At 60.5% G+C, this 23,203-nt stretch overlaps 1 protein-coding gene across 3 annotated transcripts in view; it reads left to right on the forward strand.

Annotated features, from left to right (window-relative positions):
* The window catches only part of DSCAML1 (DS cell adhesion molecule like 1), a 95,688-nt gene extending 73,127 nt beyond the window's left edge, over positions 1-22,561 (forward strand). For all 3 annotated transcript variants that reach the window (XM_035346120.1, XM_035346121.1, XM_035346122.1), the window contains 25 exons: positions 2,796-3,074; positions 3,247-3,366; positions 3,499-3,675; positions 7,970-8,169; positions 8,574-8,670; positions 8,853-8,981; positions 9,409-9,576; positions 9,712-9,782; positions 10,917-11,157; positions 11,901-12,047; positions 12,117-12,272; positions 13,316-13,455; positions 14,902-15,055; positions 15,231-15,348; positions 15,454-15,617; positions 15,695-15,793; positions 17,204-17,392; positions 17,808-18,095; positions 18,179-18,334; positions 18,478-18,508; positions 18,722-18,840; positions 19,105-19,257; positions 19,424-19,618; positions 19,889-20,200; positions 21,694-22,561. In XM_035346120.1, coding sequence (XP_035202011.1) covers positions 2,796-3,074; positions 3,247-3,366; positions 3,499-3,675; positions 7,970-8,169; positions 8,574-8,670; positions 8,853-8,981; positions 9,409-9,576; positions 9,712-9,782; positions 10,917-11,157; positions 11,901-12,047; positions 12,117-12,272; positions 13,316-13,455; positions 14,902-15,055; positions 15,231-15,348; positions 15,454-15,617; positions 15,695-15,793; positions 17,204-17,392; positions 17,808-18,095; positions 18,179-18,334; positions 18,478-18,508; positions 18,722-18,840; positions 19,105-19,257; positions 19,424-19,618; positions 19,889-20,200; positions 21,694-22,145 — 4,355 coding nt within the window. In that variant the 3' untranslated portion in view covers positions 22,146-22,561. The remainder of the gene's footprint in view (positions 1-2,795; positions 3,075-3,246; positions 3,367-3,498; positions 3,676-7,969; positions 8,170-8,573; positions 8,671-8,852; positions 8,982-9,408; positions 9,577-9,711; positions 9,783-10,916; positions 11,158-11,900; positions 12,048-12,116; positions 12,273-13,315; positions 13,456-14,901; positions 15,056-15,230; positions 15,349-15,453; positions 15,618-15,694; positions 15,794-17,203; positions 17,393-17,807; positions 18,096-18,178; positions 18,335-18,477; positions 18,509-18,721; positions 18,841-19,104; positions 19,258-19,423; positions 19,619-19,888; positions 20,201-21,693) is intronic.
* Positions 22,562-23,203: the final 642 nt, after the last annotated feature.

Below are 23,203 nucleotides of genomic sequence, written 5' to 3' on the forward strand. Positions count from 1 at the left end.
TTCCTATCATGCTTTGGGGAGTGTTGGGGCTGTTCCTGCTGTGGGCAGAGGCAGGGCAGCACCGTGCAGGGTGCTCTGCATCCAGACACTGGCTGTGCTCCCCCGGCACCGAGGAGAGGCAGAGCTGGCTCAGCCCGGCCACCTTGCACCCACCTAGGTGCCTGCTGCTGCCCCGAGCCGCACCAGATCCATTTCTTGTTACACGCAGCGAGCAAGGATTTGCGGTGTAAACATAGCGTATTAAAACATCTAACCTTTGCTCGGATCACCTTCACCGATGTTTTTCTCTGTGTGTTAGCTTTTAAAAAAATAATACTCTCGGTCTTCCAAGCGCACAGAACATCTTAAAAGCTTCTCCAGGCCATCAATTATTCAGCCCCATTGAGGGAGCTATCAGTCCTAATGAATTGAGTCGGATGCATTCCCTCCCAGTGACTTGCTGAGATTGTGTTATGAGCGCGCGGAGCTATCGTATCTCCCGTCCTCAGAGTTGTCGGGTCGGCTCTGCCTGTCGCCAGCTCAGTGTTTGCAGTAAATCATTCAGACAAACACAGCCACGCTGGGGACGGAGCCGGCCAATTGTCTTTGCCTCTGTCTCACCGAGCCGGGTATTTATGGACTGGGTTTTATGCTGATCCCCCTCCCTCCCCTTCCAGCCACCATTTTCTTATTAGGAATCAGGTTAGCAAGAGAGTGCATCAAGCTGATTATAGATGCTACCCCTTGATTAGCTAATGCTCTTCTCCAAGGCTTCGCAGGCGGAAGCGTGGGCTGCAGCTAACCTTGGGGCAGCGCCGAGGGGACCCCTCTCCCCTCGCACCCCCGGCGCAGGGCATGGCCAGCCTTTGTTCTCCTCACCTTAAACCAAAATCCTCACGGAGGGAGCACCTACAGCGAGGTGCGCGCACGAAGTTGAATTACATGCTGCACTTTTGCCAGTTGCTGGAAGGCGGACGCAGGATGCTGAAGTTTATCCATATATTTTGGGAAGCGGCTGTGGTGCAACCCCCCCCAAGCCTGGATTTACTGCCTGGGCGAGGGGATGGTGACAACCCCAGCAGGGCGAGCACGGTGCCGTGTGGTGCTGGCCTGGAGGCTCGCAGCTCTGGCTGTGCCAGACGTCTTCATCCCACCTGCAGCAGGCAGGCTGCAGATTTACACCCGGCCCTGCCTGCCTGGGTGTTTTTATGGCCACCGGATAAAAGCATAGGGAGGAAAACCGAGAATGCCCTCAACTACGTTCGGAGCCCGCTCCGAGGAGCAGAATAAAGAAATAGAAGTGCGCAGAGATGGTATGAGCGCCGTAAAGCTTTTAGTGCCACAAGTGCCTGGCGAGTACACTGCGTGCCACAAGTGAGTTACGCCACAGGTCTTTCCAAGCAAGCAGTAGTAAAAGCTTTACGGCCCCCTCACGCCAGCGCCTGGCCCGGTCACGCCGTTCAGCTTGATCTCTCTTTCTGCCCCTGTTGGGAAGTCCCTGAGCCTCCTCCCCGGCTGCCAGGTCCCCGTGTCCCACTCGGATCCTCCCTGCTCCCCATTGCACTTCTGGGGTGCACTGGGGTGCAGGAGAGCCTGGGAAGTGCTGAAAAGAGGAGAATATGCAGCAGGAAATCAATTGGGAAGGAAACGCGCGTGTTAAGCCCCGGTTAAGGGGAGCTGGAACCGGGAGAGCTCTTCTGCCGAGAGGCTGCGAGTGCTGGAAGTGGCCCGTGGGGCGTTTGGAGATGCTCAAGCCCAGCCCCACTCTGCAATAGACTGCAGCGCATTCCCAATTAATTATTCATTAATTATGGAAAATGGGCAGAGCCATCTCCATGGCTCCGGCAGCTCAAGCCACGTCGCTGCAGTTGGCAGTGGGGCAGGCAGCAGGGCCGGACCCGTGCACCCATGGGCAGCATCCCGAGGGGACGGCGAGCAGCCCCCAGTGTCTTCTGCTCTGCGGAGCTGCCCGGCCAGGCTTTGGACCACCCAGCAGAGCCAGCCCGGTTCTGACCCGGCCCTGGAGCCCCCAGCAGCCTGGTCTGAGCACTGGGAGCATTGGAGAGCACTGGTCGAGGTGTGGGTGGAGACGGGGGACGGCGTGCAGGAGAGCGGGGGCGTGCGCAGCGGCACAGTGAGCCCTTCCCTGCTGGGGCTCCCGCGTCTGTACAAGAGGGCATCTTATTTCTGCCGAGGGGACAATTGGCAGCCTGCTAATTTAATTATGGAGGCTGCGGAAAGAGGATCTCGTCTACCAGGTGCTGAGCCTTGTTAAGCTAATTGTCTCCCTCTCTATGCTTTCTTCCCCCTCCCACATTGCCAGAGATGCTGCGGTTGCCTAATTAAGTTATCAGAAAGATAATGGCTGGTTCTGAATCCAGTGCCTTTAAGAAAAGCATCCATCTAATAACTGCTTTTCTGTGAGCAGATAAATGCTGAGGTGGAATTTCAGCTGGTGTGCGCAGAGGGGGTCGGGGCGGCTGGCAGCTCCCGGCGCTGGGCTGAGCGCAGTGGCTCTCCCAGGTGGGTCACATCCTGCTGTCACCCCCTCCTGGAAGCGTTACTGGCTGGAACAGAAGCCTGCCTTAGTTTCTGGGCAGCAAATGGGGATGCAATGGGTGTGTGAGCTGTTGTGCTGATGGCAAGCAGGCTCGCTCCTCCATAATGCTGTGCCCTGTGGTGAGATGGGGCTGGTGGGCACGGACCCACTGCGAGGACCAGCAGCCAGGACCACTTTTCCTTCATCCCCCTGCCACCAGCCTGTCCCCCCTGGGCAAGGGCTGGGATGTACAGCGTGTTGCCTCTCCCCTCCGCAGTCCCTCCTCTGATCCAGCCCTTCGAGTTCCCCCCAGCCTCCATCGGGCAGCTCCTCTACATCCCCTGCGTGGTCTCCTCGGGGGACATGCCCATCCACATCACCTGGCGGAAGGACGGGCACGTCATCCTCTCCGGCTCGGGCGTCACCATCGAGAGCAAGGAGTTCATGAGCTCCCTGCAGATCTCCAGCGTCTCCCTCAAGCACAACGGCAACTACACGTGCATCGCCAGCAACGCCGCCGCCACCGTCAGCCGCGAGCGGCAGCTCATCGTGCGGGGTGAGCGCCCCCGGGGCTGCCCCCACGTCGGGTCGGGTGGGTGGGCAGCGGTGGGTGTAGCACGGCTGGAAGCAGGCAGGGGAGCCAGGGCAGCCTCGTGCAGGCGGAGATGGTCCCCGAGAAGCTGTGGGGTTTGGGCTCTAACGGCCGTCTTCGCGTTCTCGTTATCCAGTGCCTCCTCGATTTGTGGTTCAGCCCAACAACCAGGATGGCATTTACGGTAAAGCTGGGGTGCTGAACTGCTCCGTGGATGGGTACCCGCCTCCGAAAGTCATGTGGAAGCACGCAAAAGGTACGTGTGAGGCGACACGGCAGCGTCTGGGGATCTCAGGTCTCTCCGTTTCGGCTTGGCCTCCCCAGCATCGAGCCCTCCCCCCCCTGCTTGGCTGAGCTCTCATGGCTGCGTGTCTGCGCCCCCTCCTAGGAAGTGGGAACCCGCAGCAGTATCACCCTATCCCGCTGACGGGCCGCATCCAGATCCTCCCCAACAGCTCCCTGCTCATCCGCCACGTGCTGGAGGAGGACATCGGCTACTACCTGTGCCAGGCCAGCAACGGGGTGGGCACGGACATCAGCAAGTCCATGTTTCTCACCGTGAAGAGTAAGTAGCCAGGCCTGTGCCGAGCTGGAGGGGCTGGGACATGGCACGGTTGCAGGGGGGGCTGCAGGGGGTGCCCCCGCCGGAGCACAGCCCGCTGCACACCCAGGGACCGGCCTGGTGCTGCCCCGGCACCGCACAGCCCCTGATTCATGCAGGGCACGGGGGGCATCGATCGCCCTCCTGCAGGGACCGGCTTCCCTTACGCGATTATAAACACTTAGTCCTAAATAAAACCAGGCAATCAATCTACATCATACGGGAGGGAAGGAAATAGCTCCGCTAATTTGACAGGGATGGGCTGGGAAGTGTTGTTAGACACCGTGTTTGAACTGCGCTTATTATTGGATTCCTCTCCCGTTGCTATCAGCAGAATGCATAATCTCCAGCTCCTCTTTATTTATTTTGATTGCTGCTGCCGTAAGAGTTCCAACCTCCAGGAAGCGGTGCTGGAGGGGAGGACAGCCCGGCCCTGCTGGTTCCTGTGGCAGCATCCTCAGGGTGCCAGAGCCGTGCCCGTGGCTCCGCTCTGTGCTGTCCTTACACCTGGACTGGGCTTCTGTTGGCTCCACGCACCCCCTGAGAGCAGCAGGCTCTCGCTTTCTTGCTGGCTTCCTGTATTAGATTTATCTTAAAATCATCGTTTCCCTAACAAAGAGGGGAGGGATGGTGCCGAAGAGGCAGGAGGGAGCTGGGGCTGGCAGCGGGCGCTCCCTTGAATGCCCAGAAACCGCGGGCACGTGCACAATGCTGCATCCCGGCCAGGTCTCGCACCCGGCGCTGGCAGGGAAGAGAAACCCTCCGAGTGGCCGGGGCTGCAGCCCCCCGGCAGCTCCCTCCTGCAGCTCCCCCTGGCCCAATGCCCACCGCCCGGCTGCGGCAGCCCCTCGCTCCCTCTCGCTCCCTCTCTCTCCGGCGTCTCCCCTCCCCAGCCAGCGTCTACTTTCCCGTGTTTCTTGCGGGGAGGGTCGAGGGGAGCCTTTTCCTCTCCCTGTCAGCTGTTTAATTTATCCCGCTGATTGATGAATTGAAACGAGCGACTTCAAACAACACACTTCAATAAGGCACAGGTACAAAGTCAAGGCGATTAATCCCGAGTGAGTGTGCAGAAGTCTTGGAGCCTGAACTGTTGCCTTGTCCCTGCTATCTGGTATAATTGCATCCCAGGACAGGTTGCTTGCTGACTTGAATAGCACATAACCTTATTATGCATGTGCTTTTACATTTCCCGGAGACCTCAGCAGCCTTTGAAAAGGTTTGAATGAATAGGTAGACGAAGCGCCACAGCCAATTAAGCATTATATGGGGCTCTTTGTTTTGTTTCATTTTTTTGATTTTTGTTTGTTTAGCGAAATGTCAGGCCAATTAAAGCGAGATCAGCACCGGTGTTCGTCTAAAGCCAGGCCACTGCAGACAGTGTTAAATGAATGTTAATCAGAGCCCAAACCCGCGGTCAGCCGGGGAGAGGGGAGCCGCCGGCCCCACGCCACGCGGGGCAGGAGGTGCAGACCACGTCCACACCGCACGTCCCGGGTGCTGCCGCGCCAGCTCCGCGGGGCTAACCAAGGCAGGCAGGCAATAAATCAGAGGAGCGTGCACAGCCCCGCCAGTGCCAGGAGCAGTTAGCTGCTGCTCGTCAGGTGCCGAGGAGGAAACCGCAGGGCTCTGCGTGCAGATTTAACCCTCGGGGCCCTGGCCAGGCCAGCCTTTTGCTGGGGTGCCATCCCTTGCAGGGCGCGCAGCGCTCAGGGCATGCGCTGGCCCTGGGACCACGTCACGAAGTTGCTCTGAGCACGGGCACTTGTCTGGGAGCGGTAATACCTTGCTGCCGTGCAGGGTCGGCGCATTCATCCGTGCTGCTGAAGGCAACTTGTTAGCGCCAGGTCGGGTGCGCTGCAGAGCAGGAGCCGTGGGGTGCCGGGGGCTGGGAGCAGGGCACAGGAGCGCGCAGCCACCCGGGGGGCGGCTCGCTGGCACGGGCGCAGGTGAGGAGATCACAGCGCGTGATAAATGCCATTTAGCACATGGCTGCGTCGGGAGCAGAGAGCCAGGGATGGAGCGGGTCGGGTCCCCGGGGGCAGCGGGGGCTGCGGGGGCTCCTCCAGCCTGGGGGGTGCTCGCCGGGCACCGGGCAGGGCCAGAGGTGCCAGGGCGTTGGGTGTCCTACTGCAGGAGCATAACTGATTGCTTCCATGCAATTTGAATTAATCTCATGCTTCAGGTGAAACTCAGCTAATCAGTGTAGAAAGGAAGCTGAAACGGGTGCAATCAAATTAACATCACAGAGCTGGCTCTAAACAAGGAAGAGGGGGGCGAGGGAGGCAGGAGCAGCCCTTGTCACCGGTGTCACCGTTCTCATTGAGTTGTCACCACCGGGCTGTGAAGCTGCTCCTGCCCCAGCCTGGCTGGGGACTGCAGAGCATGAGGGGTGCTGGCAGTTCCCTCAGTCTTATCTCTCTTATCTCTGCCCAGCCACAGGACCAGCCTCTTCTTGGGGCTGTGTTAACACGGCCCATGGGCACGGTGGGGAGCAGCGAGGCAGTGCCGGGGTAGCCGAGCAGGATGGGCGCAGGGGACGGGACGTCAGACCATGCAGGAGGCAAGCTGTCCCCGAGGGAAGTCATTCTGCACAGGAGCAGGATGCACAGGCTGGGTTTGGGGTGCTCAGCACCAGTCCCACGCACGCCCAGCACCCGGGTTCAGGTGTGCAGGATCCTGCACATGTGAGGGGGCTGAAGGAGGCTGCTTGAGATACAGCCATGAGCATCCTCCTCCCTTGTTCCTCCTCCCTGCAGCCGGTCCCGTGCAGGATGCTCACAGGGCTCGGAGCACCCCATGGGTCACTGTGGGCCTGGGGCATCACCAGCACGGGGTGTGGGGGTGTGCCGGTGGCACGGGGCAGCACCGGGGATGGTGTCCAGGAGGCTGCTGCCTCCCAGCCCCGGTCCATGCTGTGTGCACGGCTGGTTGGGGTTTTCTTCGGGTTTGTTTTGCTGCTTCCTCCACGCTGGGCTACGTGCCGCTCTCCTGGGACCCCGGCAATTGAGGGAAGTTGATATGTTTACATCCAAGGAGCTGCTTTTAATCAAACATCAATAAGTGCATTTCAGCAAAGCAGAGCCTGAAACAGAGCTCCTCTCCCGGGGCCACCGCGTGCAGGGAACGGGCTGGCTCCTCCGAGGAGAGCCGGGTCCGTCCTCTCACCATGGGTCCCGGCCTTTGTGCTCCTCCGCACACTGGAGCAGGTCAGGCTCTGCTATTTTCTCCCCGCTCCTGCCCCTCCGTGTCAGCTCGGGGTCCTCGGGGCTGGCCGCAGGCAGGATTTCCATGGGCTCCTGAAGAGCTGTCACGAGGCGGAGGAGTCCCCGCGGCCGGGCTCGCGCCTCGTGCCAGCCACGTGGGCGCATGCCCCGCACCCTGAAAATGCCGGCAGCTCGGGAGGAAAGGTTTCCTCAGCTGCTAATTGAATTACATTGCCACAGAAAGCCGAGAAGTCGTAGCTCATTAGAGCCTCTTGTGTCCCATTATAACAGTGTGTGTTGCCTTTGCGGATTGTCATTATCATATATTACTGCGGGACTCGGCAGCGCTGTTTGTTTATGCATTACATTTTTTTCAGCTTACCCAGGCTGCCCCCGCCCCCAGCCTGTTTTCCTGCTCCGGGGAGCTGTGGCGGTGCCGCCCCACGCTGCCAGCATCCAGCCCCGCTCGCCCACCCCAAGCCCGGGTCCTCCTGGCGGCGATGGCACCCCGCAGGCTGCTGCGCCTGGGTGGGCGGTGGGCACGGCTGGGGGCTCCCCTCCTTTGCATCTTCGGGTGAATCTTTGAGGGTGGGGGGGGGGGGGGGGGGCCGGAAATTTCTCCGGCATCTGCAATGCAAAAGCTGCCTTGCTGATGTGGAATCGCGCTCTATATTCTGCCCAGGTTTATACGAGTGAATTATGCAAATCTGTGATGGAAAACATTCTTCCTCTCATCCTCGGGAGTGTAAAACCTTAGTCAATAATTCATACTCGCACGTCTCAGACTGGAGGCTTTCTCTTCATTATAGTGTGCACTTGGTTATTTGTCTTTCACGTTTTATTGTCTACCCCGGTGTAATGCTATGCATTATAAAATTTATCTGCTTCATTATTTTATGATCCTGAGCCGTATAATGCAGCGAAACGATTCCACTTCGGGCTGCGCGGCCGCTCGGTGAGCCCCACACCCACCGCCTCCCCGCGGGGCGCCGGGGGCTGCGGCCGTGCCCGCGGGGCGAGCCGAGGGGGCTCTGACCCCCGTCTCCCTCCCGCAGTCCCCGCCATGATCACGTCCCACCCCAACACCACCATCGCCATCAAGGGGCAGAGCAAGGAGCTGAACTGCACGGCGCGGGGCGAGCGGCCCATCATCATCCGCTGGGAGAAAGGCGACACCGTCATCGACCCCGACCGCAACATGCGCTACGCCATCACCACCAAGGACAACAGCGACGAGGTCATCTCCACCCTCAAGGTGAGGGGCTGCGCTCCGGGGTCTTCGTCCCGCTGGCATTCCCCAGCATCCTTGCATGTCTGGCACAGGGGCAGTTAAGGCAGAAGAGCTGCTTGCAGTGCCTTGTGAGGAGCTAAGAGCAGCCACTCTTCTCTTGCTGTGATGGCCCTGAAAAGGAAATCCAGTGGGTTACGTTTTCCTTGTGCTAAATTTCGCCTTCCTGTGCAATGGGATCTGGTTCTAAAGGTGCTGGGCAGCTCCAGGGATGCCTCAAAGAATAAAAGCTCAGCGCACATCTGAGCAGGGGATAGGGGTTTGGGGCTACCTGCACCCGCAGGCACAGCTCCCCCGGGGCAGGAGCGGGCTGGGGGCTCGGGGCCACTGAGGCTGAGCTGGCTCCTTTCTTCTCCCCACAATATTCATAGCTGAAGCCAGCCGACCGTGGGGACTCCGTCTTCTTCTCCTGTCATGCGATCAACTCGTATGGTGAAGACAGAGGCCTGATCCAGCTCACTGTCCAAGGTACGTGTCCCTGTGTGTGAGCCCCAGCGTGCGCTGCCCGCCACCGACCCCACGAAAGGAATGGGAACTCGCACACGGGGTGTGGGATGTGGCAAAGCTTCCCAGGGTCCTGCTGTTCCTGGGGTTTTTCTCTCCCTGTCACCCCGTGCTTCGGCTCCTGACCCCCCCCGTGTCTCCCCAAGAGCCCCCTGACCCTCCGGAGCTGGAGATCCGCGAGGTAAAAGCCCGGAGCATGAACTTGCGATGGACCCAGCGGTTCGACGGGAACAGCATCATCACCGGCTTCGACATCGAGTACAAGAACAAGTCCGGTAGGTGCCCGCGGACCCCCCCGTGCCGCCCCGTGGCCGGGGCTCGCTGCTCCCTGGGGCTGGGCTGTGCAGGCAGGTGCAGAGCTGGCCCCATCACCCCCGTAAAGGGGATGTTCTGCACCCCGGCTCCTTTGATGAAGAAAGGAGAGAGCGGCATTCATGGAATATGTTAATTTATGTTAGATGGGAGCATTTGAAAGGGAATATTTAAAGAGACAATGTTTGCAGAAAGCCAAACCGAGAGCCACACAACAGCAAGGAGGGGGACGCAGCGTCTCTAGTGGGGGACCCTGCTATGAAAGCCTTTGGGGACTTCAGCATCCACCTGCCCAGCACGGCCAGGATGGAGCACATCCCTCCCGGTGCCGCAGGCCAGGGGATGGCAATCGGGTGCTCGTTCCCCTTTCTTATTCTTCTGTTTTTCCAGATTCCTGGGATTTTAAGCAGTCCACGCGCAACATCTCCCCGACCATCAACCAGGCGAACATCGTGGACCTCCACCCTGCCTCCGTGTACAGCATCCGCATGTACTCCTTCAACAAGATCGGCCGCAGCGAGCCCAGCAAGGAGCTCACCATCAGCACGGAGGAAGCAGGTGCTGCTCGCGGCCTGGGGGCCGTGTCCTTGATGTACATCTGGCTGCAGCGGAGCTCTCTTTTGGATGAGTGTGTTTGTGACAAGGGGGTCCTTTCCCTTCTCAACACCCTTTTTCGGGTCTGTTTTTCCCTAGCTCCCGATGGGCCCCCGATGGATGTCACCTTGCAGCCGATGACGTCCCAGAGCATCCAGGTCACCTGGAAGGTGCGTGGGGCTGCGGCTCTGCTGGGGCTTTCCGTGGCCACGCGATCCTACACAGCACAAAGACGCACGAGGGCACAGGGGGAGAAAAACCTGCTCTCCCTCCCCGTGTCGGGCACATCACCTTGCTGCTTCCCTTGCCCTGGGATGGAGCCGTGGCACCCGCGTGCCCGTGGGGCAGCGCAGTCGGTGCTGTGCCAAATGCAGCCCTGGTGCTGGGCACACAGAGCAAACTGGGCTCCTGGTGCAAACCCCATCCCAAGCCCCATGGGGCAGGCTGCTCGGGGACCGGGACGTTTCCGTATGAGGGCCAGGACAATTTCTGAGACAGCACGAAAATTTGAAGGCTGGGCGTGCGCTTGGCTGCATCATGCAGGGTCCGTATTAATCATGTTTGGTAACAAGCTAATTATCTCATAGGATATCCGCGGGGGGCAATGGGGAAAGAGAGGATAAATACGGAAAAACGGAGACATTTAGTTGCTAACTGTTCAAGCAAAGATCAATACAGTTCAGAATCAGATTTATTTTTCAGAAGGTGCATAATGAAAAATAAAATTGATTGTAAAGTTAGGACTTCAGAATGAACTGGTAAGTCAATAAATTTAGGGTTCCTGCTTCTCCCCCCTCCTCTCAGGTCCTGAAAAACAGATTAATGAAAAATAATATTCACTTGAAAGATAAGTCAGTTCATTTTAGGAGTGTTTCAGAGAGATGGATGGCGCTGGCTTTGTAACATAAATTTGCAATCAACCCTATTGATTTCTTAATGCTTCAGAGGAATATTGTTAAGATTGATTTAAACCTGGCCTCGTGCGTTCCTAAGGCTGGCTCAGGGCTGTCCCCTCCTGCTGCCAGGCTCTGCCCATCACCTCCCGTTGGGACCCCTCTGGTGGCCCTCTCGGAGCTGGTGGCACTTTTGTGACTCTGCCTACGTGCCCAAGCAGCCCAGGGCTCCCCGAGGCCATCCTGTGTGCCCTGCGCTGCACTGATGATGAGGAGCCTTCGTCCTCCATCCTCTGTATGAGCAGGAGCAGGAGGACTTGCCTCGCCTCCACGTCCCCTCCTGTAGAGCCTGGGGGAGCTGTCAGGGCAGGGCCGCGACACCACCCCATCTCCTTACCCCCAATTCCTCAGGCCCCAAAGAAGGAGCTGCAGAACGGGGTGATCCGCGGCTACCAGATCGGGTACCGGGAGAACAGCCCGGGCAGCAACGGGCAGTACAGCATCGTGGAGATGAAGGCCACGGGGGACAGCGAGGTCTACACGCTGGACAACCTGAAGAAGTTCGCCCAGTACGGGGTGGTGGTGCAGGCCTTCAACCGCGCGGGGACGGGGCCGTCGTCCAGCGAGATCAACGCCACCACGCTGGAGGACGGTAAGGCTGCCGGGGATGGCTTGCACCCAGCAGGGCCGTGGGCAGCCTCAGGCGCCTTCAAAACAACGGGAAAAAGTTTTGCAGCGCGTTTGCTCAGCAGTTTTTCATACTTAATTAAGGCTCTCGTTAGCCTGTCAAACCATGTTCATTTCCTGGCTACATTAGCACTCCTCCTGGGGTATTCAAGGGCCCCTGTTTTAGCAATAGTGTCTTTTCCGTAATTATATTACCTTCATTTTGTTCAAACGGACTATCTGTATTAGTTTATTATACTCAGTCCCTAATTACATGGTGCTTGTATTTTTACACCTAAGTAATATGAAACAATAATCATTTTCAAAGAGGATCGTTACGGTGATGTATTATCATTTAAACGCTCATAAAAATTAGAGTTACCTCTTATGGGGCAATGGGATCTAATTACCTCGCATCCAGCCAGCTCTCCCGCTCGCCCCTCGCTGGGAAGTGCAGCGTGTCCCGGTGGCCCCAGTCCCCGGGAGCACGGCGGCTGCACCCGCTGCGGGGGTCTGGAAGGAGCAAAGCGCCTGTCGGAGGCAGGATCAGTGCTAGGGGCTTGGGGAGAAGGGCAGAGGGGCTGTGGCCAGGGGTCCCGTGGAGAGCCGAGGCGCTGGGGAGCCTGCTGGGTGTGGATGGGGTGGCTCGGACGTGGAGCACGGCTCCTGGAGGTGGGCGCGAGGGGAGAGGTGCTGGCATCGTCCTCCTGCTGACCGCCCCCTCCTCAGTCCCCAGCCAGCCCCCCGAGAACGTGCGGGCCATCTCCATCACGTCAGACGTGGCCGTCATCTCCTGGTCGGAGCCCCCGCGCAGCACCCTCAATGGGGTGCTCAAGGGGTACCGGGTCATCTTCTGGTCCCTCTACATGGACGGAGGTGAGTGTCCCCGGGGCACGGGGCGCGCGGGGGGAGGTGGCACGGTGCTGATGGGTGCTGTCCCCACAGAGTGGGGCGAGATGCAGAACATCACGACCACGCGGGAGCGAGTGGAGCTGCGGGGCATGGAGAAGTTCACCAACTACAGCGTGCAGGTGCTGGCGTACACCCAGGCTGGCGACGGCGTCCGCAGCAGCGTGCTCTACATCCAGACCAAGGAGGACAGTGAGTGGCACTGCCCCTGGAGCTTTCCCCTGGGATCCCGGTAATGGGACCGCAGCTGGGGAGGTGCAGCGGGATCCGGGGTTGCACCCAAAACCCACCGGCACGCAGGGAGGTGGCACAGGCTAGGAATAAAGAGAAGAGGTTTGCAGCCCCTGGAGCCGGGCTCCTCCATCCTTTTATTCCTTGCTGGCTTTGCAAAAGGCTCAAGCCCAAGGCTCATCCCATGCCCAGCAGAGCTGCTGCCACTGCCCCCAGAACAAGGTGTCCCCCTGCAGCTCCTGCACCTGCCGCTGCCCCTTGCAACACCCCAAGTCCAGCCCCGAGCACCCTTGGGTGCTGCCGCCGGGGCTGGTGCGTGCGCCCTCCGCTCAGCGGGCAATCGCTTTATGGGTCGGACGCGCTGCCAGGGCCCTTCCTCTGTCTTTTGCCCACCTCAGGCTGCAATCTGCCAGAGGCTGTGCGGGCAGACATATGTTGTGGGGCTGATTAGGCCGATAGGCACGCTGTAATCCAGGCACAAGGCGCCAAAGGGCCAGCGAGCCTGCGGAGGGCCGGGTGCGCCCGCGGGTGGGTGCTGGTGAGGGGCGCGCAGGAACGGCTGTGGGTGTGCAGGGAAACCCCTGGAGCACAGCCACTGTGCGGCATTTCCCTGTTTATTTATTTTTTTTCTTTTCCTTAAGTGCAGATATTTAAATATTTACACCCCTGCCTGCCCTACTTTAATGCCATTATCTCCATAGCAGAGCAGCCCCTGCCCAGGAGCCGCCCGGGGAAGCAGCAGCTGCTGGGGCAGCGCAGCTGGGCAGGGGAAGGCTGAGGCCGGGCACTTAGCGGATTAAGGAGCCAGACACCAGAAGCCAATCACTGGTTCTAAACCTGAGCTGCAATTAACCCAACAGCCTGCACATGGGCAGGGGGCCAGAGCCACCCGTGGAGAAGTGGCCCTGACCCAGGGCCGGCCGTGCTGTCCTGCAGGCAGGGGTTGCAAGGGGCTCCCGGGTCCCTCCTGTAGCCCCGGCTCTGCCACACTCTTGCTCCTTCAGTTCCAGGTCCCCCGGCTGGCATCAAGGCTGTGCCGTCCTCAGCCAGCAGCGTGGTGGTCTCCTGGCTGCCCCCGGCAAAGCCCAACGGCATCATCCGCAAGTACACCATCTTCTGCTCCAGCCCCGGCTCGGGGCAGCCGGTGAGGGCACGGGGCTGGGGACGGGGCTGGGGCCGTGTCCCGGTGTCCTGGGCAAACGTGGGGCTCCTGGCACGAGGCAGGGTTAGGATTACGGGGACCTGCCCCAGCTGCTGCAAGGGGGATGGTGCAGGTGAGGCCGTGCATCCAGCCTGTGACAGCACAGGGGGGTCTGGGGAAGGCCCCCATGGGTGCTCTGCTAGTCCCACCATCTCGCTGTTGCCTCCTGCCAGCATTTCCCCGCTCCTCACTCACTCCAGAGGGGGAAATATGCAAGCAGCTGACCAGAAATAAAATAGAAATTAAACCTGGTCCCATCCCTCCTTCACGAGGGAGAGGTTGATGGGAGGTCTGCAGACTAGTGCTTATCAAAAGCTCCTTCTCAAACTCATTTCACTATCTGAGCCTCTGGTTTCCAGGGCAACATAATCTTTTCATCAAAGCAACTGGTAAAACCGCTGGGATCCGATATTGTTTTCTTGGCATCTTGTCAAAACTGTCATTTGGTTAAAAAAAAAATTATGTATACTATACAATATTCATATAGGTGTCTGCTTGTGGGGTACATTTACATCCGCGGGCCCCACAGGGGTGAGCGGCTGCAGATGATGAACGTGCGGCTGCCTGCGTGCGGCCGTGTTGGCACACAGAGAGCTCCTCCATCCATCCCGAGCAACTGCGCCCCTGGGAGCGAGCTCCTGTCCCCCTGCCTCGTGCCAGCAGGCTCGGGACGGCAGGACGGGGCTCTCCGGGTGGTTCTTCCCTTCGTGGCACGGTTGGTGCAGGGAGATGTGGCCCCGATGCGATGCAAACGAGCAGAGAGCTTGTGTTCTGCCTCGTCGTGGCGTTGGGAGCCAGGCTGTGCTGGAGGAACCCCCACGGGGCCGGGACAGTCGCTGCGTTGGCTGCGGGTGATGCTGAGACAAGCCCCGGTGGGATTTTGGGGACCCCCTCGCTGCCGCCCCCCCACTGCAGAGGGGTTCGGCTGCCCAGCGGGGGCCTGCCCCCGTGCCCCGCTGCAGCCCGGGGCAGCGTCATTTCCCTGGAACAAACCACGCCGTCGCAGCCATCTGTTCCTCGCGCTCTGGCCTGGGCTCCCTGGAGAAATGACGACACCAGCCGGCTCTCGCTGGCACTGAGAAACGCCGAGTGGGGCTGAACGGCTTCTGGGGAGCAAAGCCCCAGCACCTCGAGGAGAGCTGGGTGGGGTGGTGGGCACCCCGGGGGCCTCCTTCGCCCTCTGCCAGGCGATGGAAGCGAGGGCTCGAGCCTGCCGGCGGTGGGGATGTGCTGCTACCAGGGCCGTGGGGATGCTGGGGTGCAGGCAGCTGGCCCACGACCAGCTTTTCTCTGCTGACAGCCCAGGTTGTTTTGCCCAGGCTGGTTATGCTGCGGGTGGTGCAGCCGAGGGTCTAACAGAGGCTGTGCCATCTCCTGCCCCCCTCCCAGGCCCCCAGCGAGTACGAGACCAGCCCCGACCAGCTCTTCTACCGCATTGCCCACCTGAACCGCGGGCAGCAGTACATGCTCTGGGTGGCCGCCGTCACCTCCGCCGGCCGCGGCAACATCAGCGAGAAAGTCACCATCGAGCCTGCCGGGAAAGGTACGGGGGGACGGGGACCCTGCAAGAGGCTGTGCCTGGCGCCGGGGCAGAGGGGACACGCCGGGGCCACCGGCTCACTGCGGGGACGAGCATCCTGGGCCCCGGCAGTGCCTTGGGGCTCAGCTCTCGGTACCAGCCTGGGGTCTGCCAGGCTGACCGCCTCCTTGCCCCCCAGCCCCGGCCAAGATCATCTCGTTCGGAGGCACGGTCACCACCCCCTGGATGAAGGACGTGAGGCTGCCCTGCAATTCAGTGGGGGAGCCGGTCCCCGCCATCAAGTGGACCAAGGACAGGTACCGAGTGCCGGGCAGCCCGTGCCACGGCGCAGGACGGGGACCGGTGCCGGGTGCCCCGTGCCTGTCCCGTGCCAGGCTGAGGCACGCTGTCCTCTCCCGCAGCGAGGACTCTGCCATCCCGGTGACGGTGGACGGCCACCGGCTGATCCAGGCTAACGGCACGCTGGTGCTGCGCTCGGTGAAGGCCGAGGACTCCGGCTACTACACCTGCACCGCCACCAACACCTGGGGCTTCGACACCATCATCATCAACCTGCTGGTGCAAGGTGAGGGGCGCAGCGCCGGCTGCGGCGGGGGGAGGAGGTTTGGGGCAGGTGCTCACGGGTTTTTGTGCTGTCCCCAGTGCCCCCGGACCAGCCGCGCCTCACTGTGTCAAAGACCTCGGCCTCATCCATCACGCTGGCCTGGATCCCTGGGGACAACGGGGGCAGCTCCATCCGAGGTACGTAATAACGAAGGGCACGCCATCAATTACTCAGGTGCTGGTGGCCAGGGCTAGCCCCAGTGTTGCCTCCACGTCTCCCAGTGCTGGTGCGGATCCGACCCCCCCGGAGCAGGATTTGTGCCCCGGTGTCTGCCATCCCTGGGAGGCTGGGGGGCTCCGGGAGGGCTCCAGGACCATCCCTGCTTTCCAGAGCCTCCTTTCTGCTCTGATTCATCTAATGAATTATACTTTGAAACAGCTGCACACTGAGGGGGGAGCAGGGAGAGGGGAAGGAGACCTCGCTTACAATTAATTAAAAGCATGAAAGTAATTACAAGCAAATCTCCCCAGCCAGCAGCCTTTCACTCCAACGGACTCTGTTGATAAATTTGGTTATAATTGGATTAGAAATATTAAAAACATGCTGCATCTACTAAATAAATAAATACCAGGTGGCAGGCACCAGGGGTGCCGGGTGCTGCGGGGTGCCTGGGTGGGCGTCCACGGGGCTGGGAAAATGTGAGGGGGGGGACGGAGCCTGCCCAGGGCAGCCCCAGGGACACCCCCAGGTACTCCCGGGGTGCCTGAGCTCAGGCAGGTGCGGGAAGGCCCCGGTGCAGCGCACAGCGCTTGCTGCGGCTCCTGATGCGTGCACAGCGGCAGAAAGCCTGCTCCTGCCTGCTGGTTTTGCTGGAAAAAGGCAAAAATGGCCAAATCCGGTGATGCAGCACGGAATTTGGGAAATTTTTCATAGCCAAAAAGGTCAGAACAGTCAACGTCGTGGTTCCCGCAGCAACAGGGTCAGGCCTGATCCCCGCCTGCTGCAGGGCGTCCGCGTCCTGGCTCCGTGGGTGTCCCCGTGCTGGGCAGGCAGCGCCCGCAGCCGATGCCAGGCACGCATCCAGCGCCGGGTGAGCGGGTCTGTGCCGTGCCGGCGTGCTCGGCACTGCGGCACCTCGTCCCAGCTGCTGCACACGCGTGTGCCTCTCCCTGGGAAAGCCCAGAGAGCCGCTACCAGGCGTCTCGTTGACGGCAGCGTAACAGGTTTGTTCATCTAGGACACGGTGTGCTTCCTAATACTCTTAATCATGTGAAAGGAGGCGGCGTTCGATGGCAGAAGCAACTTCCTAGCAGCTTCCCGAGGGAGCTAGTTAATTCTGCCTTTCCCTTTATAGCCTCGCACCAATCAATCACGGTTCGCGCTCCCGTGCAAAAACAAGTAATTGGTGCGGTGCTGGTGGTGCTGGATGCGGGCACGGCCCCCGAGCTGCTCCCTGCAGCCCCTCGCACCGGGCTGAGGAGCTGCCTCCAGCCTGGGGAGGGAGCTGGGGATGGGGCTCCCCGGGGAGGGCGCGGGGCACTGCAGGAGCTCGGCGCTGTCCCCAAGCCGTGGCTGCAGGCGCCAAGCCCCTGGTTTCCCCCCCGCAGGCTTCGTGCTCCAGTACTCGGTGGACAACAGCGAGGAGTGGAAGGACGTCTTCATCAGCTCCTCCGAGCGCTCCTTCAAGCTGGAGAGCCTCAAGTGCGGCACCTGGTACAAGGTGAAGCTGGCCGCCAAGAACAGCGTGGGGGCTGGCCGCATCAGCGAGATCATCGAGGCCAAGACCCACGGCAGGGGTGAGCCCCGTGGCGAGGGGGGGAGCTGGGATTTACTGCTGGCTGGGGGGGCAGATAAACCCCGCTACCCTCCGTAACCCTTGGCAGGGAGGTGGCAGCGAGTAGCTTTGACCAGAGGTGACAGATTTCTGCCCTGGCCGATGACCTCTGCCGTCATACATCACTGCGCCGCAGCGCCAAGGAGCTGCCTTTGGCTGGGAAGCCCCAGGGCTCCCTGCCGTGCTCTCGCTGGGCAGCTCCACATTTCTACACTGCACCCTGGGGCCCTTTTCCTCCCTGCTTTGCTTCTTCCTCCGTTGTTTTTGGTTTTATATTTCTGTCCTGATGTAAAAAGCTGGGGATGGGGGGTGCCGGCAGAACGGGGATGCCGCGTCCTCATCTCCGCGGCGGCATGGTGACGGCTCCCCTCCCGCAGAGCCCTCCTTCAGCAAGGACCAGCACCTCTTCACCCACATCAACTCCACACATGCCAGGCTCAACCTGCAGGGCTGGAGCAGCGGGGGCTGCCCCATCACCGCCATCGTCCTGGAGTACCGGCCCAAGGGCAACTGGGGCTGGCAGAGCCTGCGCACCAACAGCTCCGGGGAGCTCTTCCTGACCGAGCTGCGCGAGGCCACCTGGTACGAGCTCCGCATGAAGGCCTGCAACAGCGCCGGCTGCGGCAACGAGAGCACGCAGTTCGCCACGCTGGATTATGATGGCAGTGAGTGGGGGGCCGGGCCGGGGGCCGTGCTGCCCGGGGGGGACACGCCGGGAGCGCTGACCGCCCGCCCGCCTCTGCTCCAGGCACCATCCCGCCCATCAAGTCGGCCCAAGGGGAGGGGGACGACGTGAAGAAGCTCTTCACCATCGCCTGCCCCATCATCCTGGCCACGCTGGGGGTGGCCCTGCTCTTCATCATCCGCAAGAAGAGGAAGGAGAAGCGGCTGAAGCGGCTGCGAGGTGAGGGGCGCGGGGCTCAGGGGCTCTGCCCGCAGGATGGGGCCCCAGACCCGTGCACACCTATACCAGTGTGTTATGGCCGAGGTCTCAAAACGCTTCCTTTTTTCCCAACCCACCTTTTTTTTTTTTTTCCTTCCCCACAGATGCCAAGAGCCTGGCAGAAATGCTGATCAGGTGGGTCCCGCTCGCAGGCCGTTGTGAGGGGGTGCCGGGCAGCCCTGGGCTGTGCATAAAGCCCCGCAGGGAGCCGAGCTGGCTGCTCACAGGGCGCTGGCGGGGGGCGGAGGGGTGCAGGGGCTGGGGAAGAGCCGCTGAGCCCGTGCCAGGCTTGAGCTACAGGGGCTCTCCCCAGTAATCGCCGGGTCTGCGTCCCCTCTTACCTCACAGCAAGAATAACCGCAGCTTCGACACGCCGGTGAAGGGCCCCCCGCAGGGCCCCCGCCTGCACATCGACATCCCCCGCGTGCAGCTGCTCATCGAGGACAAGGAGGGCATCAAGCAGCTGGGTAAGCGCCCTGCCCTCCCTGCCCACCCTGCCCTCAGCAGCAGCTGGCTGGGGAGGGATGCGAGCCGGGGACGGGCACTGTCCCTGTATGGTCCCCTTGGCACAGCCCCGTGGGTCTGGGGGCAGATCTGGGGGGGCTCTGGGGTGCAAGAGTTGCCCCTGGCCAGCTGGGGAATGCCTTGGGCGAGGTGGGAAGGGGCTGGCAGGCAGCTACAACAAGCACCTTGCTACGGAAAGAGCTTTGAGCCGCTGCTGCTTCCCGCAGGAGATGACAAAGCCACGATCCCGGTGACAGACACCGAGTTCAGCCAAGCCGTCAACCCCCAGAGCTTCTGCACAGGCGTGTCGCTGCATCACCCCGCCCTGATCCAGAACACGGGGCCGCTCATCGACATGTCGGACATACGCCCGGGCACCAGTAAGTGCTGGGCCGGGGGCACTGGGGGCACTGGGGGCAGACAGCGCTGGGCACCCCCCGGGTGCTGCCGTGGCTAAAAGCAGCTGCAGGCGAGGCAGAGGGAGCAGGGAGGGCTGCAGTGAGGTGGCTCTGACTGAGCCAAAGCGACCTTGCCATCATTTCCCAGACCCCGTGTCAAGGAAGAGCGTCAAGTCCGCGCACAGCACCCGCAACCGCTACTCCAGCCAGTGGACCCTCACCAAGTGCCAGGCGTCCACCCCGGCGCGCACCCTCACCTCGGACTGGCGGACGGTGGGCTCGCAGCACGGCATCACCGTCACCGAGAGCGACAGCTACAGCGCCAGCCTCTCCCAGGACACGGGTACGAGCACTGCAGGGCGAGGATGCACTATCAGGGGAATTAATAAGCCCTGCAGTGGGGCTGTGCCCAGCCCAGCTGAGGCAGGGCCCTGCTGCCATCTCCCTGTCCTCGCCAAAGGCTCTTTGGTGGCTCCTGAGCCCCAAGGGGATGCCAGGTGCTGGGGAGGGCTGTCTGGGTGCACCACAGCTGGGACACGTTCCCCAAAGAGGAGCAGGGCAGGCAGCATCAGCCCCAGAGCAGGCAGGTATCTGACGCGTCCTCCCTCCGCAGACAAGGGCCGGAACAGTATGGTGTCGACGGAGAGCGCCTCGTCCACCTACGAGGAGCTGGCGCGCGCCTACGAGCACGCCAAGCTGGAGGAGCAGCTGCAGCACGCCAAGTTCGAGATCACCGAGTGCTTCATCTCCGACAGCTCCTCCGACCAGATGACCACGGGCACCACCGACAACGCCGACAGCATGACCTCCATGAGCACCCCGTCGGAGCCCGGCATCTGCCGCTTCACCGCCTCCCCGCCCAAGCCCCAGGACAGCGAGCGGGGCAAGAGCGTGGCCGTGCCCATCCCGCACCGCGCCAGCAAGAGTACGTAGCAGGGGGTCTGGGCACGGCCGATCAAATACCAGCACAGAGCTACCACGAGGTGGTTCCTGCAAAGGGACAGGGAGAGGAGCTGGGAAGAGAAGCCTTTTTTGGGGTCCCTTTTTTCCTCCCTGCGCAGTAACCAGGCTTTACTGGCATGATTTTCGTGTTTATTTATGTGAAAAGCCAAATTCTCCCTATATTGTAGTACACGCGTGTCAGAATCTGTTGGGTTGTGTCAGACCCTAATTGACGTTAATACGGTCTGTCAGCTTCTGATGCACGCCAGGAGGCTGTAAGAGATCCTGCCAGAACCCAGCAGAACATTCAGAGGTTGAGACAGAACCCAACGGGACCGCAGAAGTTCTTAAAACCTCCTGTCTTTTAAACAGCTCTGTAAGACTTTTATTGCAACCTGTCAGACCTTGAATCTATAGAAATCCTTCAGAATCCGTCAGAATCTCTTGCAGTCTAAGGTTTTAATAGATTCTGACAGATCCTACTAGGTTTTAAGTGTCTCTGTCAGGTTATGAACCAAATACATTAGATTCTGACAGACCGTGTCCCAACCTCTTGCAACCAAACGGAGTAATAGGTTCTGACTAAGTCTGCCGCATGCTCCGGCTTCCAGACTCCAGGAAGACTTTTAACGGGGATTTTTCAAAGCTTGCAGCAGATTATCCGAGACATTAACAGAGTGTAACGAATCCGCCCGAGTCTGATGCATGATAGCAACCGTTTCTTCGTATGTTAAATCTAGCAGAATCCGTCGTGGTCATTCCAAATGGAAGGGGGACAGATTCTGCCAGGTTCGAACAGCCCTAGCGAAATGTGGCCGGGTGGTGCAGGTGGGACAGAGGTGGCCAGGTGTTTGCCACCGCTGGGCTCTGGTTCCAGATGTGGCCGGGTGTTTACAAGCTGTGTGGCTGGTGCAGAGGCGGGCCTGTTTGGAGCTGCAGCCAGATGTTTGTGGCAGCTGTGCCTCCACCAGATGTGTCCAGATGTTGCCCAGCATAGCCAGAGGTTTCCAAGATGACCACGCACATTGAAGAAATGCAGCCAGGCGGTGAAACAGGGGGCTCAGCCACAGATGCCCATGGGTGAAACCACCCAACCTGGCGTTGCTCTGAACTCGACGCCTGCCAGGTGTCAGAGCTGGAGGCACCAAGGTGGTGGCACCAAGCTGGTGGCGCGAGTCCCTCCTAGGGATAAGGCACCAGACAGGACGCGTTATTGAACACAGAGTACATTTGACATGGTGTCACACCAAAACCACTACATGGCATTGAACACTGCACTACTACACGGTGACAATTGTTACTGTTCAGGCCCTTTTTTATCACTACCCCAGCTGTAGTGGAACACGGCAGCGCATGCCCCTCGCCCCAGCCATAGGACAGTGCGCACCACGGCGTTACCGCAGCATGGTCCCAGCGCTGTGCGGCCTTAGTTAGGTACCTGTGGGACCTCAGCCTCACCCCTCTTTCCTCTTGCAGGCGACTACTGCAACCTCCCGCTGTACGTCAAGTCGGAGGCCTTCTTCCGCAAGCCCGACGCCCACGAGCCGTGCCCGGTGGTGCCTCCCCGGGAAGCCTCCATCCGCAACCTGGCCCGGGGCTACCACCCGCCCGCCCGGCACCTTACGCTGGAGCCCGGCACCAAGCCCCCGGGGCTGCCGCCCCCCACCTCCGCCACCACCTTACCTCAGAGGACTCTCCCCATGCCCACCTCGGCCGGCACCGCCGCCGCACCCGCCGCCGCGCCCACCGCTGCCACCGCCACCGAGCCCCCCGCGGCCGCCGCCGCCGCCCCCGCCGAGCCGCGCGCACCCACGCACTCCAAAGTGGGGGGCTCGCGGGACTCGCTGCTAGAAATGAGCACGTCAGGCGTGGGCAGGTCTCAGAAACAGGGGGCCGGCGCCTACTCCAAGTCCTACACGCTGGTGTAGGGCAGCGCGGGCACCGCCACGGACTCAGCTCCTCCCCGGCGCTATTTCTATTTAAGTCACGGACCTGTACATAAGGAACTCTTTTGTATAAATGAAACTATTTTCTTCTTCTCCAAACAGAAAAAGAAACCAGGGCACAAAGAATTTGATGTTACAGATTAAAAAAAAATATAATATATATGTAAACATATATATATATTTCACATCATTTTGAAAGGGGCACAAGGAAAGACTCAGCGACTTTTTTTCCCTGATCTCGTCGGTGGTTTTGACAAAGGAACGTCTCAAAGACATTGCATGCTATTTTACTGTTCTGAAAACAACAGGAGTTGCTTCAATTTGCAAATGCTTATGTGTTAATACCTTTTTCTATGAAAAAAAAACCAGCGCTGTGTGCAATAAAGGTTATGTTTATATGTGGGTGTTTCTTAAGTGGCTGGAGGAGCGCTCGGTGGCACTGGGTTAGGGACAGGACACCGCGGGAGGGAAGGGGACAGCGAGCAGCCCGGGTGCCACGGAGCCAGGGAAGGGCTGGGAGCAGGGTGCCGGGCTGGTACCCACAGCAGGACACCCCAGCACCCGGTCCCCCAGCACCCAGCCCAGCACACGGCACCGGCGAGGAGCCACAGGCCAGCTTAGCACAAAGCAGCGAGCCACCAGCAGCTCCCCCGGGTCACCCAGATCGTGGCACAGCACAACACGTGGATGCAGCACACCGTGGTGAGCCCACTCCAGCACAGCAAGGCAAGAAGCGAGGCGAAGAGCCCCCCATGCAGCAACAACGTGCAGTGAAGCGCTGCGCCAGGTCAGGGCGCACGGCGGCACAGCCCGGCACCATTCTGCCCGGCTCCCTCGAGGCCACAGCTCACGGGGATGTGGAGCACGGTGCCCCAGAGCCTGGCTGCACCAGCTCAGAGCGGCCAAGCACAGCACAGCATCCTGCTCCAGCACCTGCCCCGACGAGAGCAGCTGGAGCCGAGGCAAGCAGCACATCAGCACCACCACCACCCGCCGGGCTGGCAGCCTCCCGTGCCTGCCCCTGCCGCCCAAGAGCAGAA

This window comes from Oxyura jamaicensis, chromosome 24 (genome assembly GCF_011077185.1).
Source record: "Oxyura jamaicensis isolate SHBP4307 breed ruddy duck chromosome 24, BPBGC_Ojam_1.0, whole genome shotgun sequence".
Lineage (NCBI taxonomy): Eukaryota > Metazoa > Chordata > Aves > Anseriformes > Anatidae > Oxyura > Oxyura jamaicensis.